The sequence below is a fragment of the Mauremys reevesii genome, linkage group 7, assembly GCF_016161935.1.
Source record: "Mauremys reevesii isolate NIE-2019 linkage group 7, ASM1616193v1, whole genome shotgun sequence".
Classification (NCBI taxonomy): Eukaryota; Metazoa; Chordata; order Testudines; family Geoemydidae; genus Mauremys; species Mauremys reevesii.
Window position 1 is genome coordinate 90265308 of NC_052629.1, and position 15158 is coordinate 90280465.

At 42.0% G+C, this 15158-nt stretch overlaps 1 protein-coding gene across 7 annotated transcripts in view; it reads right to left on the minus strand.

The window, feature by feature from the left end:
- IQSEC1 (IQ motif and Sec7 domain ArfGEF 1) overlaps positions 1-15158 on the minus strand; it is a 679444-nt gene that overhangs the window by 69425 nt on the left and 594861 nt on the right. For all 7 annotated transcript variants that reach the window (XM_039547792.1, XM_039547791.1, XM_039547793.1 and 4 more), the window contains one exon: positions 9462-10726. In XM_039547792.1, the coding sequence (XP_039403726.1) occupies positions 9462-10726 (1265 nt within the window). The remainder of the gene's footprint in view (positions 1-9461; positions 10727-15158) is intronic.

Here is a 15158-nt window from a genome sequence, read left to right on the forward strand (position 1 = left end):
CCACTCATAACACATTTTAAAATCACCCTACCTATTATCTTTGGGTCCTTAGAAACATTTGTCACCTACCATATCAACCTTACACACTTAAATATGGTACTGTATAATCACTGTACTATACTGTACTTCGTCAATTAGTACTAATGGGGCAGTATTGGTGGATATAGGACCTGAATATCCCAAGGTCTTCAAGTCCAGCTGACTGGTAAATCAGGCATTTCCAGAATGCAGTCAAAACAAACAAGGACATAAACCCATGGGTTTGTTGTTGGTTTTTTTTTTTTTTTTTAAGAAACACTCCAAAGGCTTCCTACAGTCCGGTTTCTCAGTGAGCCCAACCACAACGTTTGAATCCATCAAGAGAAGGCTTTTCCAGTTAGTGTTTTCCTCCTGCCTACAAAGAAGGAATGGCTTCTAATGTTGTTTAGATCTGGCTATTCAAACCACCTCTCTCTCTCTCTCTCTCTCTCTGAGAGTGCTGGGGGAATTGCCTAATTAAACACAGCTGGCCCCACCATACTTCCCTACCAGCTCCTGCAGTTAGGGCATGCATCTGTGACCTTTCCTCTACTCAGGGAGTGAATGGTATAACACTCTTCCTGCCAACCCATGCACAGGGTCTGTTCACTCTGTTACAACTAAAAATCTGTATGCACAGAAACTGCTTTTTAGGTAGAAATTCTGTGTACTCTGGGGATAACCCAAGTTCAGATGTAGCAGATGCCACAAAACATCGTTAAAAATGTATGTATTTTTATCAACATTAAACAACTGCTCCTAGTCTGATGCCAAATTATAGCCTAAAACAAGTGTTATGGCCAAGATATGAACTCCTGGAAATAAATGTTTTGTTGTATTCAAGCCTATGTTCTCTATTGTCCTCTGCTGTCCTATTCCCTGATGATCTCTGACCTGCTAACATTTTGCAGAAGACAGCCAACAAGTGGGCAATTTGGAGCAGCAACCCATTCTAGGCTTATCTACTCCACCCTAACTTGACATGCAAAATTGGCAAAAGGTCTTTAGAAAGAAAACTGTGCTATGGCTTTTGAAAATCATTACTTAGCTGTATAAGCAAGTAAAATCATGCATATACTTCCAACAGATCTAGGTGGAATTCCACAGGATGTAATTTCTATTGTGGCAACGGAGAGTGATTTTTCATTACTGTATTTTAAAGCTTTGCTGTTTCATAACTAAAAAAAAAAAAATCACATTCAGTTAGGTAGCACAGCACTCCTCCTCTAAAGGGAGAGTTCAGCCCCTTTGTTAGCAATTTTTTTTCTCCAAAAGTGTATCTTCTTCAATTTAAAATACAGAAAGAATGGAATTGTTACTTGTTTCATATAATTTTCTATTTCTGAGAACTGTGGCAATGACAAAATGAAATGAAAGTAGCTCTAAACACCATCTCTGCATGCTCCTCTGTAAGATGCAGACTTTTGGGAACCTTGACTTCTCCAGTTAAGTGGCCTTGAAGCAACTTATGGGCAGTGGAATTTTTAAACCTCCCCAGAGATACTTGGATGAACAGAGTAGCTTATTGCTAGAGAAAGAGATCTACAGTGATGATGCGACTTATTTTTCAAATTACCTTTGGACATATAAGATACCATGACATACCTGTGCACTAAGAACAACAAACACATGATATTATTTGAGGGTAACTCAAAAGTTAATTCAAACTGACACTGTACAGTGCATCAAAGCAATCAAATGCAATAACTAGAAGTGGGGGGAAGGGTTCTTTACAGTGAAGGGAATTTCACTTGTAAACCACAGAGTGCTACCTAGAGGTGCCCTAAAGCAATTTCTATCATATCAATTGCCCCAAAGCAATTCTAGTCCCACAGGTTCCCTCTTTTGTAGTTTCCAATTAAAACTTTTAAGAATGAAGTTCAGTATCCTTAAAGTTGTTTTCCCACCACCTGTTCACAAGTGTTAAAGCCTCATGTTCTATCAGGCGCTGTTCTTGAAAGTGAGATTGCATGCAGGAGCAACAAGGGGTTTACATGGAATGTCACAATGCCATGATGGCATCCTTTCATCTGCAAGAGACAGTGGCAATTGCAGCCTATGATGTAGATGGTTTGCAGTGTCTCATGTGACTGAATAGGCCAATACGAGATTTGCATGTTCTTTGGCAGTTATTGAAAATTGGTTGAGAGCTGCCTGCTTCATATGGGCTCTTTTCTCTTCAAGCTGTAGGAGCTAGATTCTGTCATGGACTTTGATACCCTGATGGAGACGATGACGCCACTTGCCATAATCACATACCAAGATTTCCCATTGGTCAGGATCAATTCCAAATGCCTTCATATCTCGCTTGCGTGTCTTTTTATAGCGAAGCTTGGACGTCCTGTTGTTCTTGTTCCCTCTGATAGCTCCCTGTATAGCATGTCCTTGGGTATGAGTCTGTCTTCCAGCCTACTCAGATGGCCCAGCCAGTGCTGTTGTCTTTGCTTGAGCAGGGCCATCATAGCTGGCAAATTTGCCCTTTGAAGAACCTCTGTGTTAGTGACTTTATCTTGCCATTTGGTGTTGAGTATGAGGCGTAAACAAATGTAGGTGGAAACTGTTTAACCTTTTCTGCTGGTGAGCACAAGTTGTCCATGTTTCCTCACCATACATGAGAGTACTGAGGACGCAAGCTTGGTACACTAGCATTTTGTTCTTGATGGTAAGCTTTGAGTTGTTCCATGCTCTTTTAGTTAGTCTGCTAGAGGTGGTGGAAGCCTTTCCAATGAGAACATTTAGTTCTTCATCTAGTGAGAGGTTGGTGGTCACTGTAGAACCTAACTAGCTGAGCTTTTGAACTACTTCTAGCTGGTTGGCATTTAAGGTAACTGAAGGATCTTGTGGAATCCCTGGTCTTAATACAACCATTTTCTTGATGCTGATGGTGAGAGCAAATGCCTGACAGGCACTTGAAAGGCAGTCCATGAGTTCTTGTAATAGATCTTCATTGTGGGCTATGAGGGCAGCAGCATCAGTGAATAGAAGTTCCCTGTTTAGCACCTTTTTGACTCTGGTCTTTGACTTAAGTCGGGACAGGTTGAAGAGTTTCCCCATCTGATCTTTCACGTCCCTAAACCCACAGTTCAAGAGTGCTGAGAAGAAGATTCCAAAGAGCGTAGGGGCAAGAACACATCCTTGCTTCACTCCACTTTTCATCTCAAAGCTATCCGAAGTGGACCCATCAAACAGGATAGCTGCTCTCATGTTGTTGTGGAATGAACATATAAAACTTAACAGGGTTGATGGACCTCCTGTCTTTTCTAGTATTGCAAATAGATCTGCTCTGACGACTGTGTTGAATGCTTTGGTTAGGTCAGGGGACGGCAACCTTTCAGAAGTGGTGTGCCGAGTCTTCATTTATTTACTCAGATTTAAGGTTTTGCATGCCAGTAATACATTTTAACGTTTTTAGACAGTCTCTTTCTATAAGTCTATAACATATAACTAAACTATTGTTGTATGTAAAGTAAATAAGGTTTTTAAAATGTTTAAGAAGCTTCATTTAAAATTAAAATGCAGAGCCCCTCAGACCGGTGGCCAGGACCCGGGCAGTGTGAGTGCCACTGAAAATCAGCTTGAGTGCCGCCTTTGGCACACGTGCCATAGGTTGCGTACCCCTGGGTTAGGTCCATGAAGGCAATGTACAATGGTCAGTTTTGCTCTCTGCACTTTTCTTGGAGTTGACGCAGAGAAAATCATGTCTATAATTGATCTTCCAGCCCTCATTCTGCTTTTCCTGCTATGCTTAGTAGCAAGAAACCCCTGTAGTCGTTTCAGTCACCCTTTTCACTTTTTATACAAAGTGATGATGTTTGCATCACACATTTCTTGTGGTACCTCACCCTCTTTCCAGCATTTAAGTAGCCACTGATGAAGATATGGTAATAGGCTGTCTTTCCTGCACTTGAGGATTTCCTCTGGGATGCCATCTTTTCCAGGGGCCTTGGCCTTAACACTTGATAGCAAATCAATGGCCTTGCTTAGCTCTTCTACAACGGGCTCCACATCTAGCTCTGCTATGACCTGTAGAGTTAGTATTTCGTCCAGTGATTTGCTGGTGATGTTTCTTTCTTGTGTGTATAGCTCTTAATAGTCTTCAACCCAATGAGTTAACTGCTTGCTTTTATCTGTAATGATTTCACCGCTGTGCGATTTGAGAGGGGCAACCTTGTTGACAGTGGGACCTAGAGCTTTCTTCAGGTCGTCATACACGACTTTAAGGTTTCCTGTGTCTGAGGCTGTCTGTATCTCTTCTCACAGCTTGATCCAGTAATGTTTTGCACAGCACCTGCTTGCTCGTTGTATCTCGGTTTTTGCATGTCAAAGTCTCACTTTGGTGCTCTCTGTTGGCTTTTTGTTGTGTTCCAGATAGGCTGTGTTCTTAATGTTGATGAGAGGTAATAGTTCCGCTTCATTTTCTTCAAACCAGTCCTTTTTTTGATGGTCTCTCTTTCCCCCAAACGTAACTAAAGCTGTTTTATGGATTGTTGTTGTTAAATCTTCCCAAAATTCCTCTGCCTTCTCTGGTAATGACTTCCCATACATGCTAAGTTCAAAAGCCTTCGAAAACCAGAGGAAATGCCAGGAATTTGTGGTGTTAATAGCATTGATTGTGACACTGACCTCTCCTTGATTTATTAGCACAGTGAAGATTACAGCCAAGAAACTACATAGAGCAAAACCTAGGAGCAAGCCCACACTCAGTGTTGGGGAATGTGTGAGTGTTCTGCACCAAGGGACCTCCTTCTGATAACAAGGTCTAATTGGTGCCAGTGGCCTGATTGTGGATGTCACCACGACACTTTGTGGGGATGTTTTCCTGTAAAATATGAATTGGTAATGCACATTTGGTGTTGGGGGTAGAATTCAAGAAGTTGTTGGCCATTCTCATTCATCTAGCCATGAGTTGTTGTCTGCACCGACTCTTAACGTCACCAAGGAGGAAAAGTTGCTCAGTGGCTGGTATTCTTTAGACTACTTGATGCAAAGAGTCGTAAAATGTATCCTCCTCCTCGGGGCTAGATATGAGTGTTGCTACATAGGCACTAATGATATTCACAGAGCTGATGGTTGTCTGAAGTTTAAGTGAGATGATACACTCTGACTTCCCAATGGGTGTTTCTAGGACAGTGGTTTTCAAACTTTTTTTTTCTGGTGACCCAGTTGAAGGAAATTGTTGAAGCCCATGACTCAACAGAGCTGGGGATGAGGGGTTTGGGGTGTGGGAGGGGCTGGGAATGAGGGGTTCAAGGTGTGGGTGGGGGCTCTGGGCTGGGGCAGAGGGTTGGGATGCAGGAGGAGGTCAGGGCTCTAGGCTGGGGGTGCAGGCTCTGGGGCAGGGCTGGGGATGAAGGGTTTGGGGCACAGGTTGAGGTGTGGGGTTACCTCAGGTGGGGGGTCAGCGGCAGTGTCAGAACAGGTAGGCACTAGCCTGCCTTTGCTGGGCAGCACCACCGACGGGACTTTTAACGGCCTGGTTGGAGGTGCTGACCATAGCCAGCGTGACCCAGTGCCTTACATTCCGCAACTGCAGTTTAAAAAAAAACACACAAACCACTGTTCTAGGAGCTTTACCTACTTGTTTCTCACAGCGAAACTGACACTTTGCTGATGATTTTCCTTGCTGCTTTTACATTGCCAAAAGAAGGTGTAATTGGCCTCTTGGACAGAACCAGCATCTGCAAGTCTAACACAATGCCATGGGTCTTAAAGCAGAACTCTAGTGCCAAGCAAGATCTATATGAAACTTGGCATTGTCTGTGCAAATATCCTATCCATAGAATCTGGATGACTCAGTGCAAGCTTGTAAGACTTGGCAGCCATGTGCCAACATAGAAGCTCATATGGGAAAATCATACAGTTAAAAAAAACAAACAAACAAAAGAAAAAAAACATACACACACAAAAGGTGCAACCTGTACTCCTACGCCACTGCACAATGCAGAATGTGTGCAGAATTAATGTTCTGCCCAGACTTTCATGTTTCCCTTGCAGAATTGGGGCTGCATTAGGGGCTGCTGGACTCTGCAGAACCCAGCTCTCCAGCTTGTAGCGAGCAGAGCACTCAGCCCAGTTCTGCATGCTCTGGCTGCCCAGCTTTATCCTCATTCTCCTGGGGACAGGAGAAGACCCAGGAGACCCAGCTCTGGTAAAGGATAAGGAAGGGCAGGGCCACCCCACACTGCATTCGCCGGTAGGACAGTAAAGAAGCTAGGGGGAGTAAAGGCTCTGTGGGGGACGTCTGAGCTCTGGGGGAAGTGGGGTGCAGGTGTCTGGTCTCTAGGGATGCCCCACAGCTGGGCTCCGTGGGGAATGGGGTGCAGGTGTCTGGGCTCTGGGGCTGCCCCACACAGTCCCCTCCAGCACCTCCCAACTGAAATTGGCTTGTCGTAGTGATTTCTTTAACTCTACTCCTGGTGGTATCTTTTTTGTTGTTGTCTGTATTTTTGACATACTTGTTGACAGGTATTTTGAAATAAATTACAAAAATAATTGAAACAGGAAGGATTATATTGTGTTATTTTGACAAATAAAATATGCAGAATTTAAAATATTGTGCACATAATTTAATATTTTTGTGCAGAATTCCCCCTGAGTTGTTGTATAGTGCTGTGTTTCTGAGGACTTGCCACTGACAGGATACTTAAAAGAACAAAACCAACACTATATTACTAACTCAACACTAAATTCAATAGCATTCTTTATCCTCTCAGTTGCCCAACCAACAATGCAGAAAGATCACTTAAATGTCTTTTGGAGAACACTCTCCTCTATTCTCTTCTATACATGTTGTTTGGGATTTGTTTCATTTCCCCCCCCCCCCCCTCCGCCCTATTGTCAGCTCCATACTGACAGGGCAGCATGTGACTGGGGAGCAGCTGACAATTCCAGATGCCATCATTCATTTGTGTGTGTTGCTTGGGTCCTTTTTTTCCTTCTCTTAAGTCTGTTTCCATAGCCCACCAAAAGAGCTGTACGTCAGGCCTGAAGCTCAATGAAAAAGAAAAAACCACCACCACAACTCAGGGCCTAATGACTAGACAGAAATACATCACCACATCAGGCTTTTTAAAGGTCATCCAAACTGTGTCATTGTTCTCTCCTTTTTCAAGGAACTTGAATCTTTGAAGATATTCTAAAAATAGAAATGCCTTTCTCCCCCAGTTCACTTTCTAGGCAGGAAAAGTCTGCAAAACCCTTCCCCTTATAAGAGGTCAATAAATTAAAGACAGACACTTTAAATGCCTTTTGCAAAGAACTTCAAAAAGAAAACACACACACACACACACACACTCTAAGGCTTTTACAGTCAGACCTGGTGGATCCATATTTAGTATTGTACTAGAATATGAAGCGATACATGAAGGTGTCAGATTTACATGATTTGCAATGTTACAGTATATACCGGTAATAGACAAACTGACTTGGATTTATTAATCCAAATAAAACAAATTACTGTTCCTATTCAGCTGCCAGCATTGCAAACTGATTTGTATGAAATTGCAATGGAAGCTGAAGCACCCAGTAGCTCATTAGAAGCTACACAATTCTCACAAAAAGGTCCTGCAAGACTTCAAGGAGAATTCCTAACACTTCTACAAATAGCACCATGGCTGCCAATGTTTTTAAAAGGATAATAAGAATGAATCTTCAGAAAGAATGAGGAGTACTTGTGGCACCTTAGAGGCTAACAAATTTATTTGGGCATAAGCTTTTGTGGGCTAAAACCCACTTCATCAGATGCATGCAGTGGAAAATACAGTAGGAAGATTATAGACACACAAACACACACACACACACAGAAAATGAAAAAAATGGGGGTTGCCATACCAATGCTAACGAGACTAATAAATTAAGGTGGGCTATTATCAGCAGGAAAAAAAAACATTTTTGTAGCAATAATCAAGATGGCCCATTTCAAACATTTGACAAGAAGGTGTGAGTAACAGTATGGGAAAATTAGCATGGGGAAAATAGTTTTTAAGTTTGCCACAAGTACTCCTCGTTCTTTTTGCTGATACAGACTGACAAGGCTACCACTCTGAAACATGTCAAGAATGAATTTTGGCACTTGTCCAGCACCCTTTATCTACACATAGAGAGGAGGTTTATAGATGTTAATTAAGCCCAGAAGAAGTTTGTGACTAAGTAATGTAATTATACCCATTGTACAGATGGGGAAACAGAGGCACAAAAGTGTCTTTCCATGCAGCAAAGTCAATAATACAGCCAAGAATAGAATCTAGAAATTCTACTACTCAGTCACCGCTCTAGCCATCAGATTACATTACTGTAATTAGATTTGACTGTTTAACTCCAGTAATTTGAAGACAAAGAATTTTTTAAAAAGTAGTATGTATTAAAAGCAACCAATACAGAGGGTAGAGGTTAACAGTTACACAATGGTCTCAAGTGAAGAAATTATCTGTTGAAGTCAATAGCAAAATTCCCAATTGACTTTAATAGTGCCAGGATTTCACTCATTTTTTAAATGCATGGGTGACAAAATTTATAACATCCACATATGAATACGTGGGGAAAAAAAGTTGATTCTATTATATCTACATCTACAACGATCAAAAGCCAGACAGAGTGAAACAATCATTTTCTAGAAGCTAATGGTTTATTCTGTCCTATAGTCTCTTCAATCATTAGGAAGGCAAAAATTTTGTCATGGATATTTTTAGTAAAAGTCACGGACAGGTCATGGCTTCCATGTTTTTTTTTTTGTTTTTTTTTTTTATTGCCTGTGACCTGTCCATGACTTTCACTAAAAATATTCGTGACAAAATGGGGATCTGAGGGTCCCCATATTGCCTGCAGTGGGGCAGCTGCACAGGGGCTAGGAGCTCCAGGGGCCCCCCCACCATGGGTTGGATGTCGGAGCTCAAGGGTCCCCACTACCCTCAGCTTGGAGCTCTGGGGGCCGCCAGGGGTACCCCACAGCTCCCTGCTTCTGTGGACAGCGGGGACCTTGCAGCTCCTGACCACTGCAGGCTGAAGTCATGAAGTCACTGGAAGTCTCAGATTCCGTGACTTCCACAATCTCCGTGAGTAAATATCATAGCCTTGATTATTAGCCATGCCATATGCTATTTTTCTTCTCATACTGATTGCTAATTGTAAAGATGTCAATTTTATTCATGATGACCAGTAACACGCCACACAGAACAATCACGCATTGACAAGGGAACAGCTATATGATCTAATTGGCCCATTTCCATACCTAACTGCTATGATTTCTATGCACATATACTGCTTTCTTTTTGCTTCTTACTTAAAACTCCTCCAGTGGTGGGTCTGGGGGCTTATTTTTGGCTGAAAAGCCAGTATCACATATCAGTCTTATTCATCCTCCGATTCTGAGTTACATATTCCTTCATTTGAGGGACTGAAATATTAGCAAATAATGAGGGGAAAAAACAGAACAGCATTGTACTTACTTATTAAAAAGATTCAGTCCAATCCTGTAATGGCGTTTTCTGATAACATCATTACTGAAGGCAGGCGAATCCCAGCTGTTCCGAGTTTCTTTATGGTACGTTTGTTTGCTTAAGGTTTGTTCCCTTAGGCTGTCCCTAGAAGAGGACTCAGAGCTGCAATTTATTGTGTCGTTAGAATTGGAAGTGCTATTGATGCTGTCATTGTCACCATCAGAATAATCAGACTCTGATTTGCTTTGCCTGTTTGCAGTGCCATTAATTGCTAAGTGACTATCAATGGGCCTTGGCTTGTGCCTAGCCTCCTGTTCTTCTCGGGATATAATCTTGGTAGGAATACCATGTGGGATATGTTTCGGGCTTCCTTGTTGACTAGTGATTCCCCGGTCATACGCATTTTGTCTCTTTAATGAGCCTCTTTCTGAGCGATCACTTAAGTCCACTGAACTATCACTAGGTGGTTCTATAGTTAGCAATGGCAGATGATCCATTCTCATCCTTTGCTCCTGGCATTCCAACGAAGGGGTGCTCCTGCAGCTTGTATCAGTGTCTATCTTATCATCCTTGTGGGTCATGGACCAGTACTCTTGAGAAGAGTTCCTTGACCGAAGCCTCAAGTCAGATTCTGTGCTAGACGGTCTGTCCACTGATTGGGAAAGGGGAAGAGGTGGAGATAGCTCTTCCTCATCAATATATAATGTAACATCACTGTACGATGCAGTCATCTCATCAAGTTTCCTGTGATCCACATTATGGATTGCTGGCTTAATTTGACTACAACTATCCCTCTCCATTTCACGACTTCTGACTTGATCAGGAGTCTGGACTTCATCAGAATGTAAACTACGGCAATTTAGTGCATCATCGATTGATTCTGCAAGAGATTTGACCTGCCTTGAAAAAGCATCCTCCAGTTCTGTTATAGCATCAGCAAAATCAGTGGATGCTGCTGGAGATTTCATTGTGGCTGAATCCCCGAGGTCACCACATTCAGATTGGACAAGGGCTCCTATTTTTGACCCATCATTTGTAAGAGAAACTTGCTTCCCTTCAAAGTAGGAGCTATGGACTTTCTCAGGTCCTTCAAAGGAAAACTGCATTCTCATATTGGACAGCACAATGCGTCTTGACATGCGATTTTCAGACATAGAACTTCTAAGCCGCTCAAAATTTTTGTTCATCTGATACTGGCGAAAAGCTGTTTGTATAGTACGAGCAGCATGTCTAGTTATGAGACGGCCCCCATATTTCCGTTCTAGCATTTCCACCTAGAAAGGAAATAAATAAATATTTTATAATGCAAGGACTCACTAAAAGTTACTAGCTGACACCTGATGCTTAGATAGATCTTTATAAATACCACAGAAAATGATATATTTTAGTTATACATCTAAAGAACTTTCAAAAGACAATCAAATATTCAATGTGTAAAATAAAAACTCATACTCAATAGATCAGCTATATAATTTCATATAAAATTATTTGAGTGGTCCTTTAAAAAAAATTGGTCATAATAATGCCATTTCCAATTTATATAAATAAAAAGAATGTATATTTTCCTGAGAAGCCATTCCAGGTGTCTGGTTGCAGCGGTCGTGTGCATAAAATACTTTCTTGCTCACCTTTTCTAGCCTGCAAATATTTCAAGCAATCTCAAGAAGCAATGAAACAGGAGTATATTTTAGTTAACCTGGCTTTCAACAAGGCACTTACATTTTCTACCTCAATCTTCTCATCTGTAAAACAGAGATAATACTGACTTATCTACTCCACAGAGATGCTGCAAAGATGTTGGTAAAATGTTCTGAAGATCAGAAATGTTTATTATTCTGACCTAGTATTATCATAACTGATCAATTCCTATCAAATGTATTTACTATTATATCCATTAATAGCTAAACACACAAATTGATATATATGATTTTGTGTGGGAGAATATTCAGTTAACTAATCTCAAAACACTATGAATAATTCATGATTTTTGTTGTCTTTAAAAAAAACTACTAATGTAAATTCAAAAGGAACAGTAAAACTAAAGCTGACATTTCATAAAATATATTTCCCCAAGAGTGAGCAAGGACTGTTTTTCCTTAAAACATCCTAAGGCTGTTATCCTTTAGCCACATCCAGAAGATGACACCAACACATAAAGTATACCAGGATCAACTTTCTTTTTGTTGGGCCCATCGATTGAAAAGTATTGGGTGGGGAGGGAGAAATCACACGATTGCTCACAAGCCCTGTGGCTACATTTTCTAATATCTTTCTACTATTTATCTTGCTTTCTGATACACCCTTGCCTATATTTACTAACATCTTAAATATTTTTCGTGACTGCAGTTAAAGCTTTCCAGAACAGTGATCCGCCATATGTTGTTATTGTTCTGAAGGGTTACTATCTTTTAGTATAGGTCTGCGAGGCCAAATGCATGCTTCATAATATAACATCTGCAGCCCTGATTCTCCATTAAGATGGCACAAAAGGGGCAGATGAAATTAGACCCTGTGGAGTATCTGCAGTGCAGGAGGCCTCGTCAGCCAGTCTAGAGCTCTATACAGATCCTCTGTGCAGCCACTGGTGTAGGTGTGTGCCAGGGCTGGCAAAAAGGCCCATAAAGGGCCATTCAGTGCATAGTTGGAGAAAGCCTTGTGGCTGCTCTAACTTGCACTGCAGACTGGACATGCCCCCAGCCAGACTCAGAATTTGGCTTAAAGCCACACTTACCCCACGACCCTGGGCTGCACCTCCTAGGCCCAGCTCAGAATGTGGCCCTCCATGTCTCAATGTGTTGATGTTCCATCGCACCCAAAAGCTATGTCTGAATCTTTAAATAAATTGCAAACTAGCATTCTTATTTTTGCCACTTACTACCAATACATGTTGCAAGCAGCTCACTTTCTCTTCTCTGTACAGCTTTGAATGCTTGTGTTTCACAGATCAACGTACAGCTCAGTGAATCGCTACCTATAAAATTGGTCGGTCAATGAAGCTTAGTATGTGCCAGAATCTGCCTTTGAACTTCATTCCTACAAATACCTTGTATGACTTTAAAATGAGCTAACACATAGTATTTAATTGATCTAGATCATTGTTAAATTGGAAAAACCTTTCTGTTCCATTACCAATAATACAATAATCTCTGGTGTATAAAGTTGTAACCCAGAAATATACTGTATAAATGCATATTCTTTTGAAATGCACCTCTTCTGTGGGGAGAGATAGCTTAGTGGTTTGAGCTTGGCCTGCTAAACTCAGGGTTGTGAGTTCAATCCTTAAGAAGACTTATGGATCTGGGGCAAAATCAGTACTTGGTCCTGCTAGTGAAGGCAGGGGACTGGACTCAATAACCTTTCGGGGTCCCTTCCAGTTCTATGAGATATAAATATATGGAGATACACCTATTTTTTAATATATTTTTGCAGTTTGCAGACTGTAATAAAAATGGCAAAGAGCTTAATTCTAGTCCCATCTAGAATATCTTACCTTTTAGATAATGTTTCTGTATTTTGTTTTTTTTCAGCTGATCATGGCTGTCACAGCAACCATTAAAACAAACCAACATAGGACTTAGTGCATGGCTCACAGTAAACAAAATAGTGTATGGCAAGTGTGATCTCTGTAGCAGAACCTACATGTGCTGGTATATTGTTTATTACAAACCTTTCAATTAAAAAGAACAAAAAACACATACTTAAAGTTGTGAAACCAGTGGTTCAAAAAGGACACTGGATAGAATGTGTAAGGTAACACATTCCAAATAAGGCTACTGTCAAGATAAATGTGATTTCAAAATGTTTCATACATTTAGAAAAGAAGTAGAAAGGCCTTTTTAGAGAGACATCCTGAAGTCCTTACACAACTTCTACTCAGGTCTTAGGGCATTGCTACACTTGCGAGTTAGAGCACACTAAAGCAGCCCAGTGCGACCTAAATCACGACACGTCCACACTGGCAAGGCATGTAGAGCGCTCTGACTCCACAGCTAGAGCGCTCCTGGTAATCCACCTTGGTGAGTGGAACAACATTTGATGCACCCCTGCTGGAGCACCGCAGCGCCAGTGTGGATGCCCTGGTCTGTTAATGCACTCTGATCAGCCTCCAGAAGTGTCCCACAATGCCTGTTCTTGCCACTCTGGTCATCACTTTGAACTTTACTGCCCTGCCCTCAGGTGACCAACCATCAGACCCGCCCTTTAAATTCTCTGGGAATTTTGAAAATCCCCTTCCTGTTTACTCAGCCAATCATGGAGTGCCCTCAGTGAATCTTTGTAGATAACCATGCCTCCATGCGCCAAGCGATCCCCAGTATGGAGCAATGGTGAGGTGCTGGACCTCATCAGTGTTTGGGGGGAGGAAGCTTCTGAGCAGGATGCGATTAATGGCCCTGCAAACTTGCATCAACACAATTCCAATGGTTGACTTTCCCATTCCAAACTGGTTAGCGACCTATCGGTAGCTGTCTGGAGTTGCCAGCTTCCAGACTGTAATAGCCACCTGCTTCTCCACCATCAGGGCAGCTCTCAATCTCGTGTCCTTGCACCACAGGGTCAGGGCGAGCTCATCACACAGTCCCAGGAAAGTGGCTTTTCTCATCCGAAAGTTCTGCAGCCACTGCTAGTCATCCCAGACTTACATGACCCCACCACTTGTGCTTGTTTCCCCAAGCCCAAAAGTGGCGTTCCACTGTGGTGAGCATGTCTGTGAATGCCACAAGCAATCTCGCGTTGTATGCGTTACTCAAGTCCATATCATCGTCGGAGTCCTCACTGTCAGTTTGGATCTTAAGGAGTAACTCGACTGCCAAACGTGATGCCCTGGCAAGACCCATCAGCATATTCCTCAGACTGAAAGGGAAGACAGAGTGCGCAGCACAAAAAACATTGAAAGATGGCACCAAATGTGGACAGAAGCACAGGGATTGCTGTGATGCGAAGCGATGCATCACGGGGCATTGGGACAGGCCCCAGAATTCCCTCTACCTCCCGCCCCCTTCCCACAAGCCACAGCGCCAAAATGGGAAGAGGTGCTCTGTGGGATAGTTGCCCATAATGCACTGCTCCCAATGCCACTGCAAGTGCTGCAAATGTGGTCACGCCAGTGGGCTTGCAGCTGTCAGTGTGGACAGACTGCAGCGCTTTCCCTACTGCACTCTCCGAAGGCTGGTTTAACTCAAAGCGCTCTACATCTGCAAGTGTAGCCATGCCCTTAGTGAAGTCAAATGGGGTGTTGCCTGACTGAGAAAAAACTGAATGAACAACTCAAGATTTGGCACTTTGAATTTAGTGCGACTATAGAAGAAACAAACTTTCTTTCACTAGCACCAAAGCCATTCCAAGTTTAAAATTACTAATTTTACTGAGGAAAAAATTGCATTATGTCACACTGTGAACAAGATATAAGCCAAATGCATGAAATCATAACCAGTGGAAGAATTAAGTTTTCACTTTGGAAAAAAATGTCATTTGTTATTAACATTATTTTGGCTGTTGCTTCAGTGAGCCAAAGAAAGAGTGGCATGGAGGTAGAGTGATCAGACAGCAAATGTGAAAAATCAGGATGGGGGTGGAGGGTAATAGGAGCCTATATGAGAAAAAGACCCAAAAATCGGGAGTGTCCCTATAAAATCGGGACATCTGGTCACCCTAAGTGAAGGGGATGGCATTTTAATAATATTCAACCATGCCAGCTTTGAACTAACT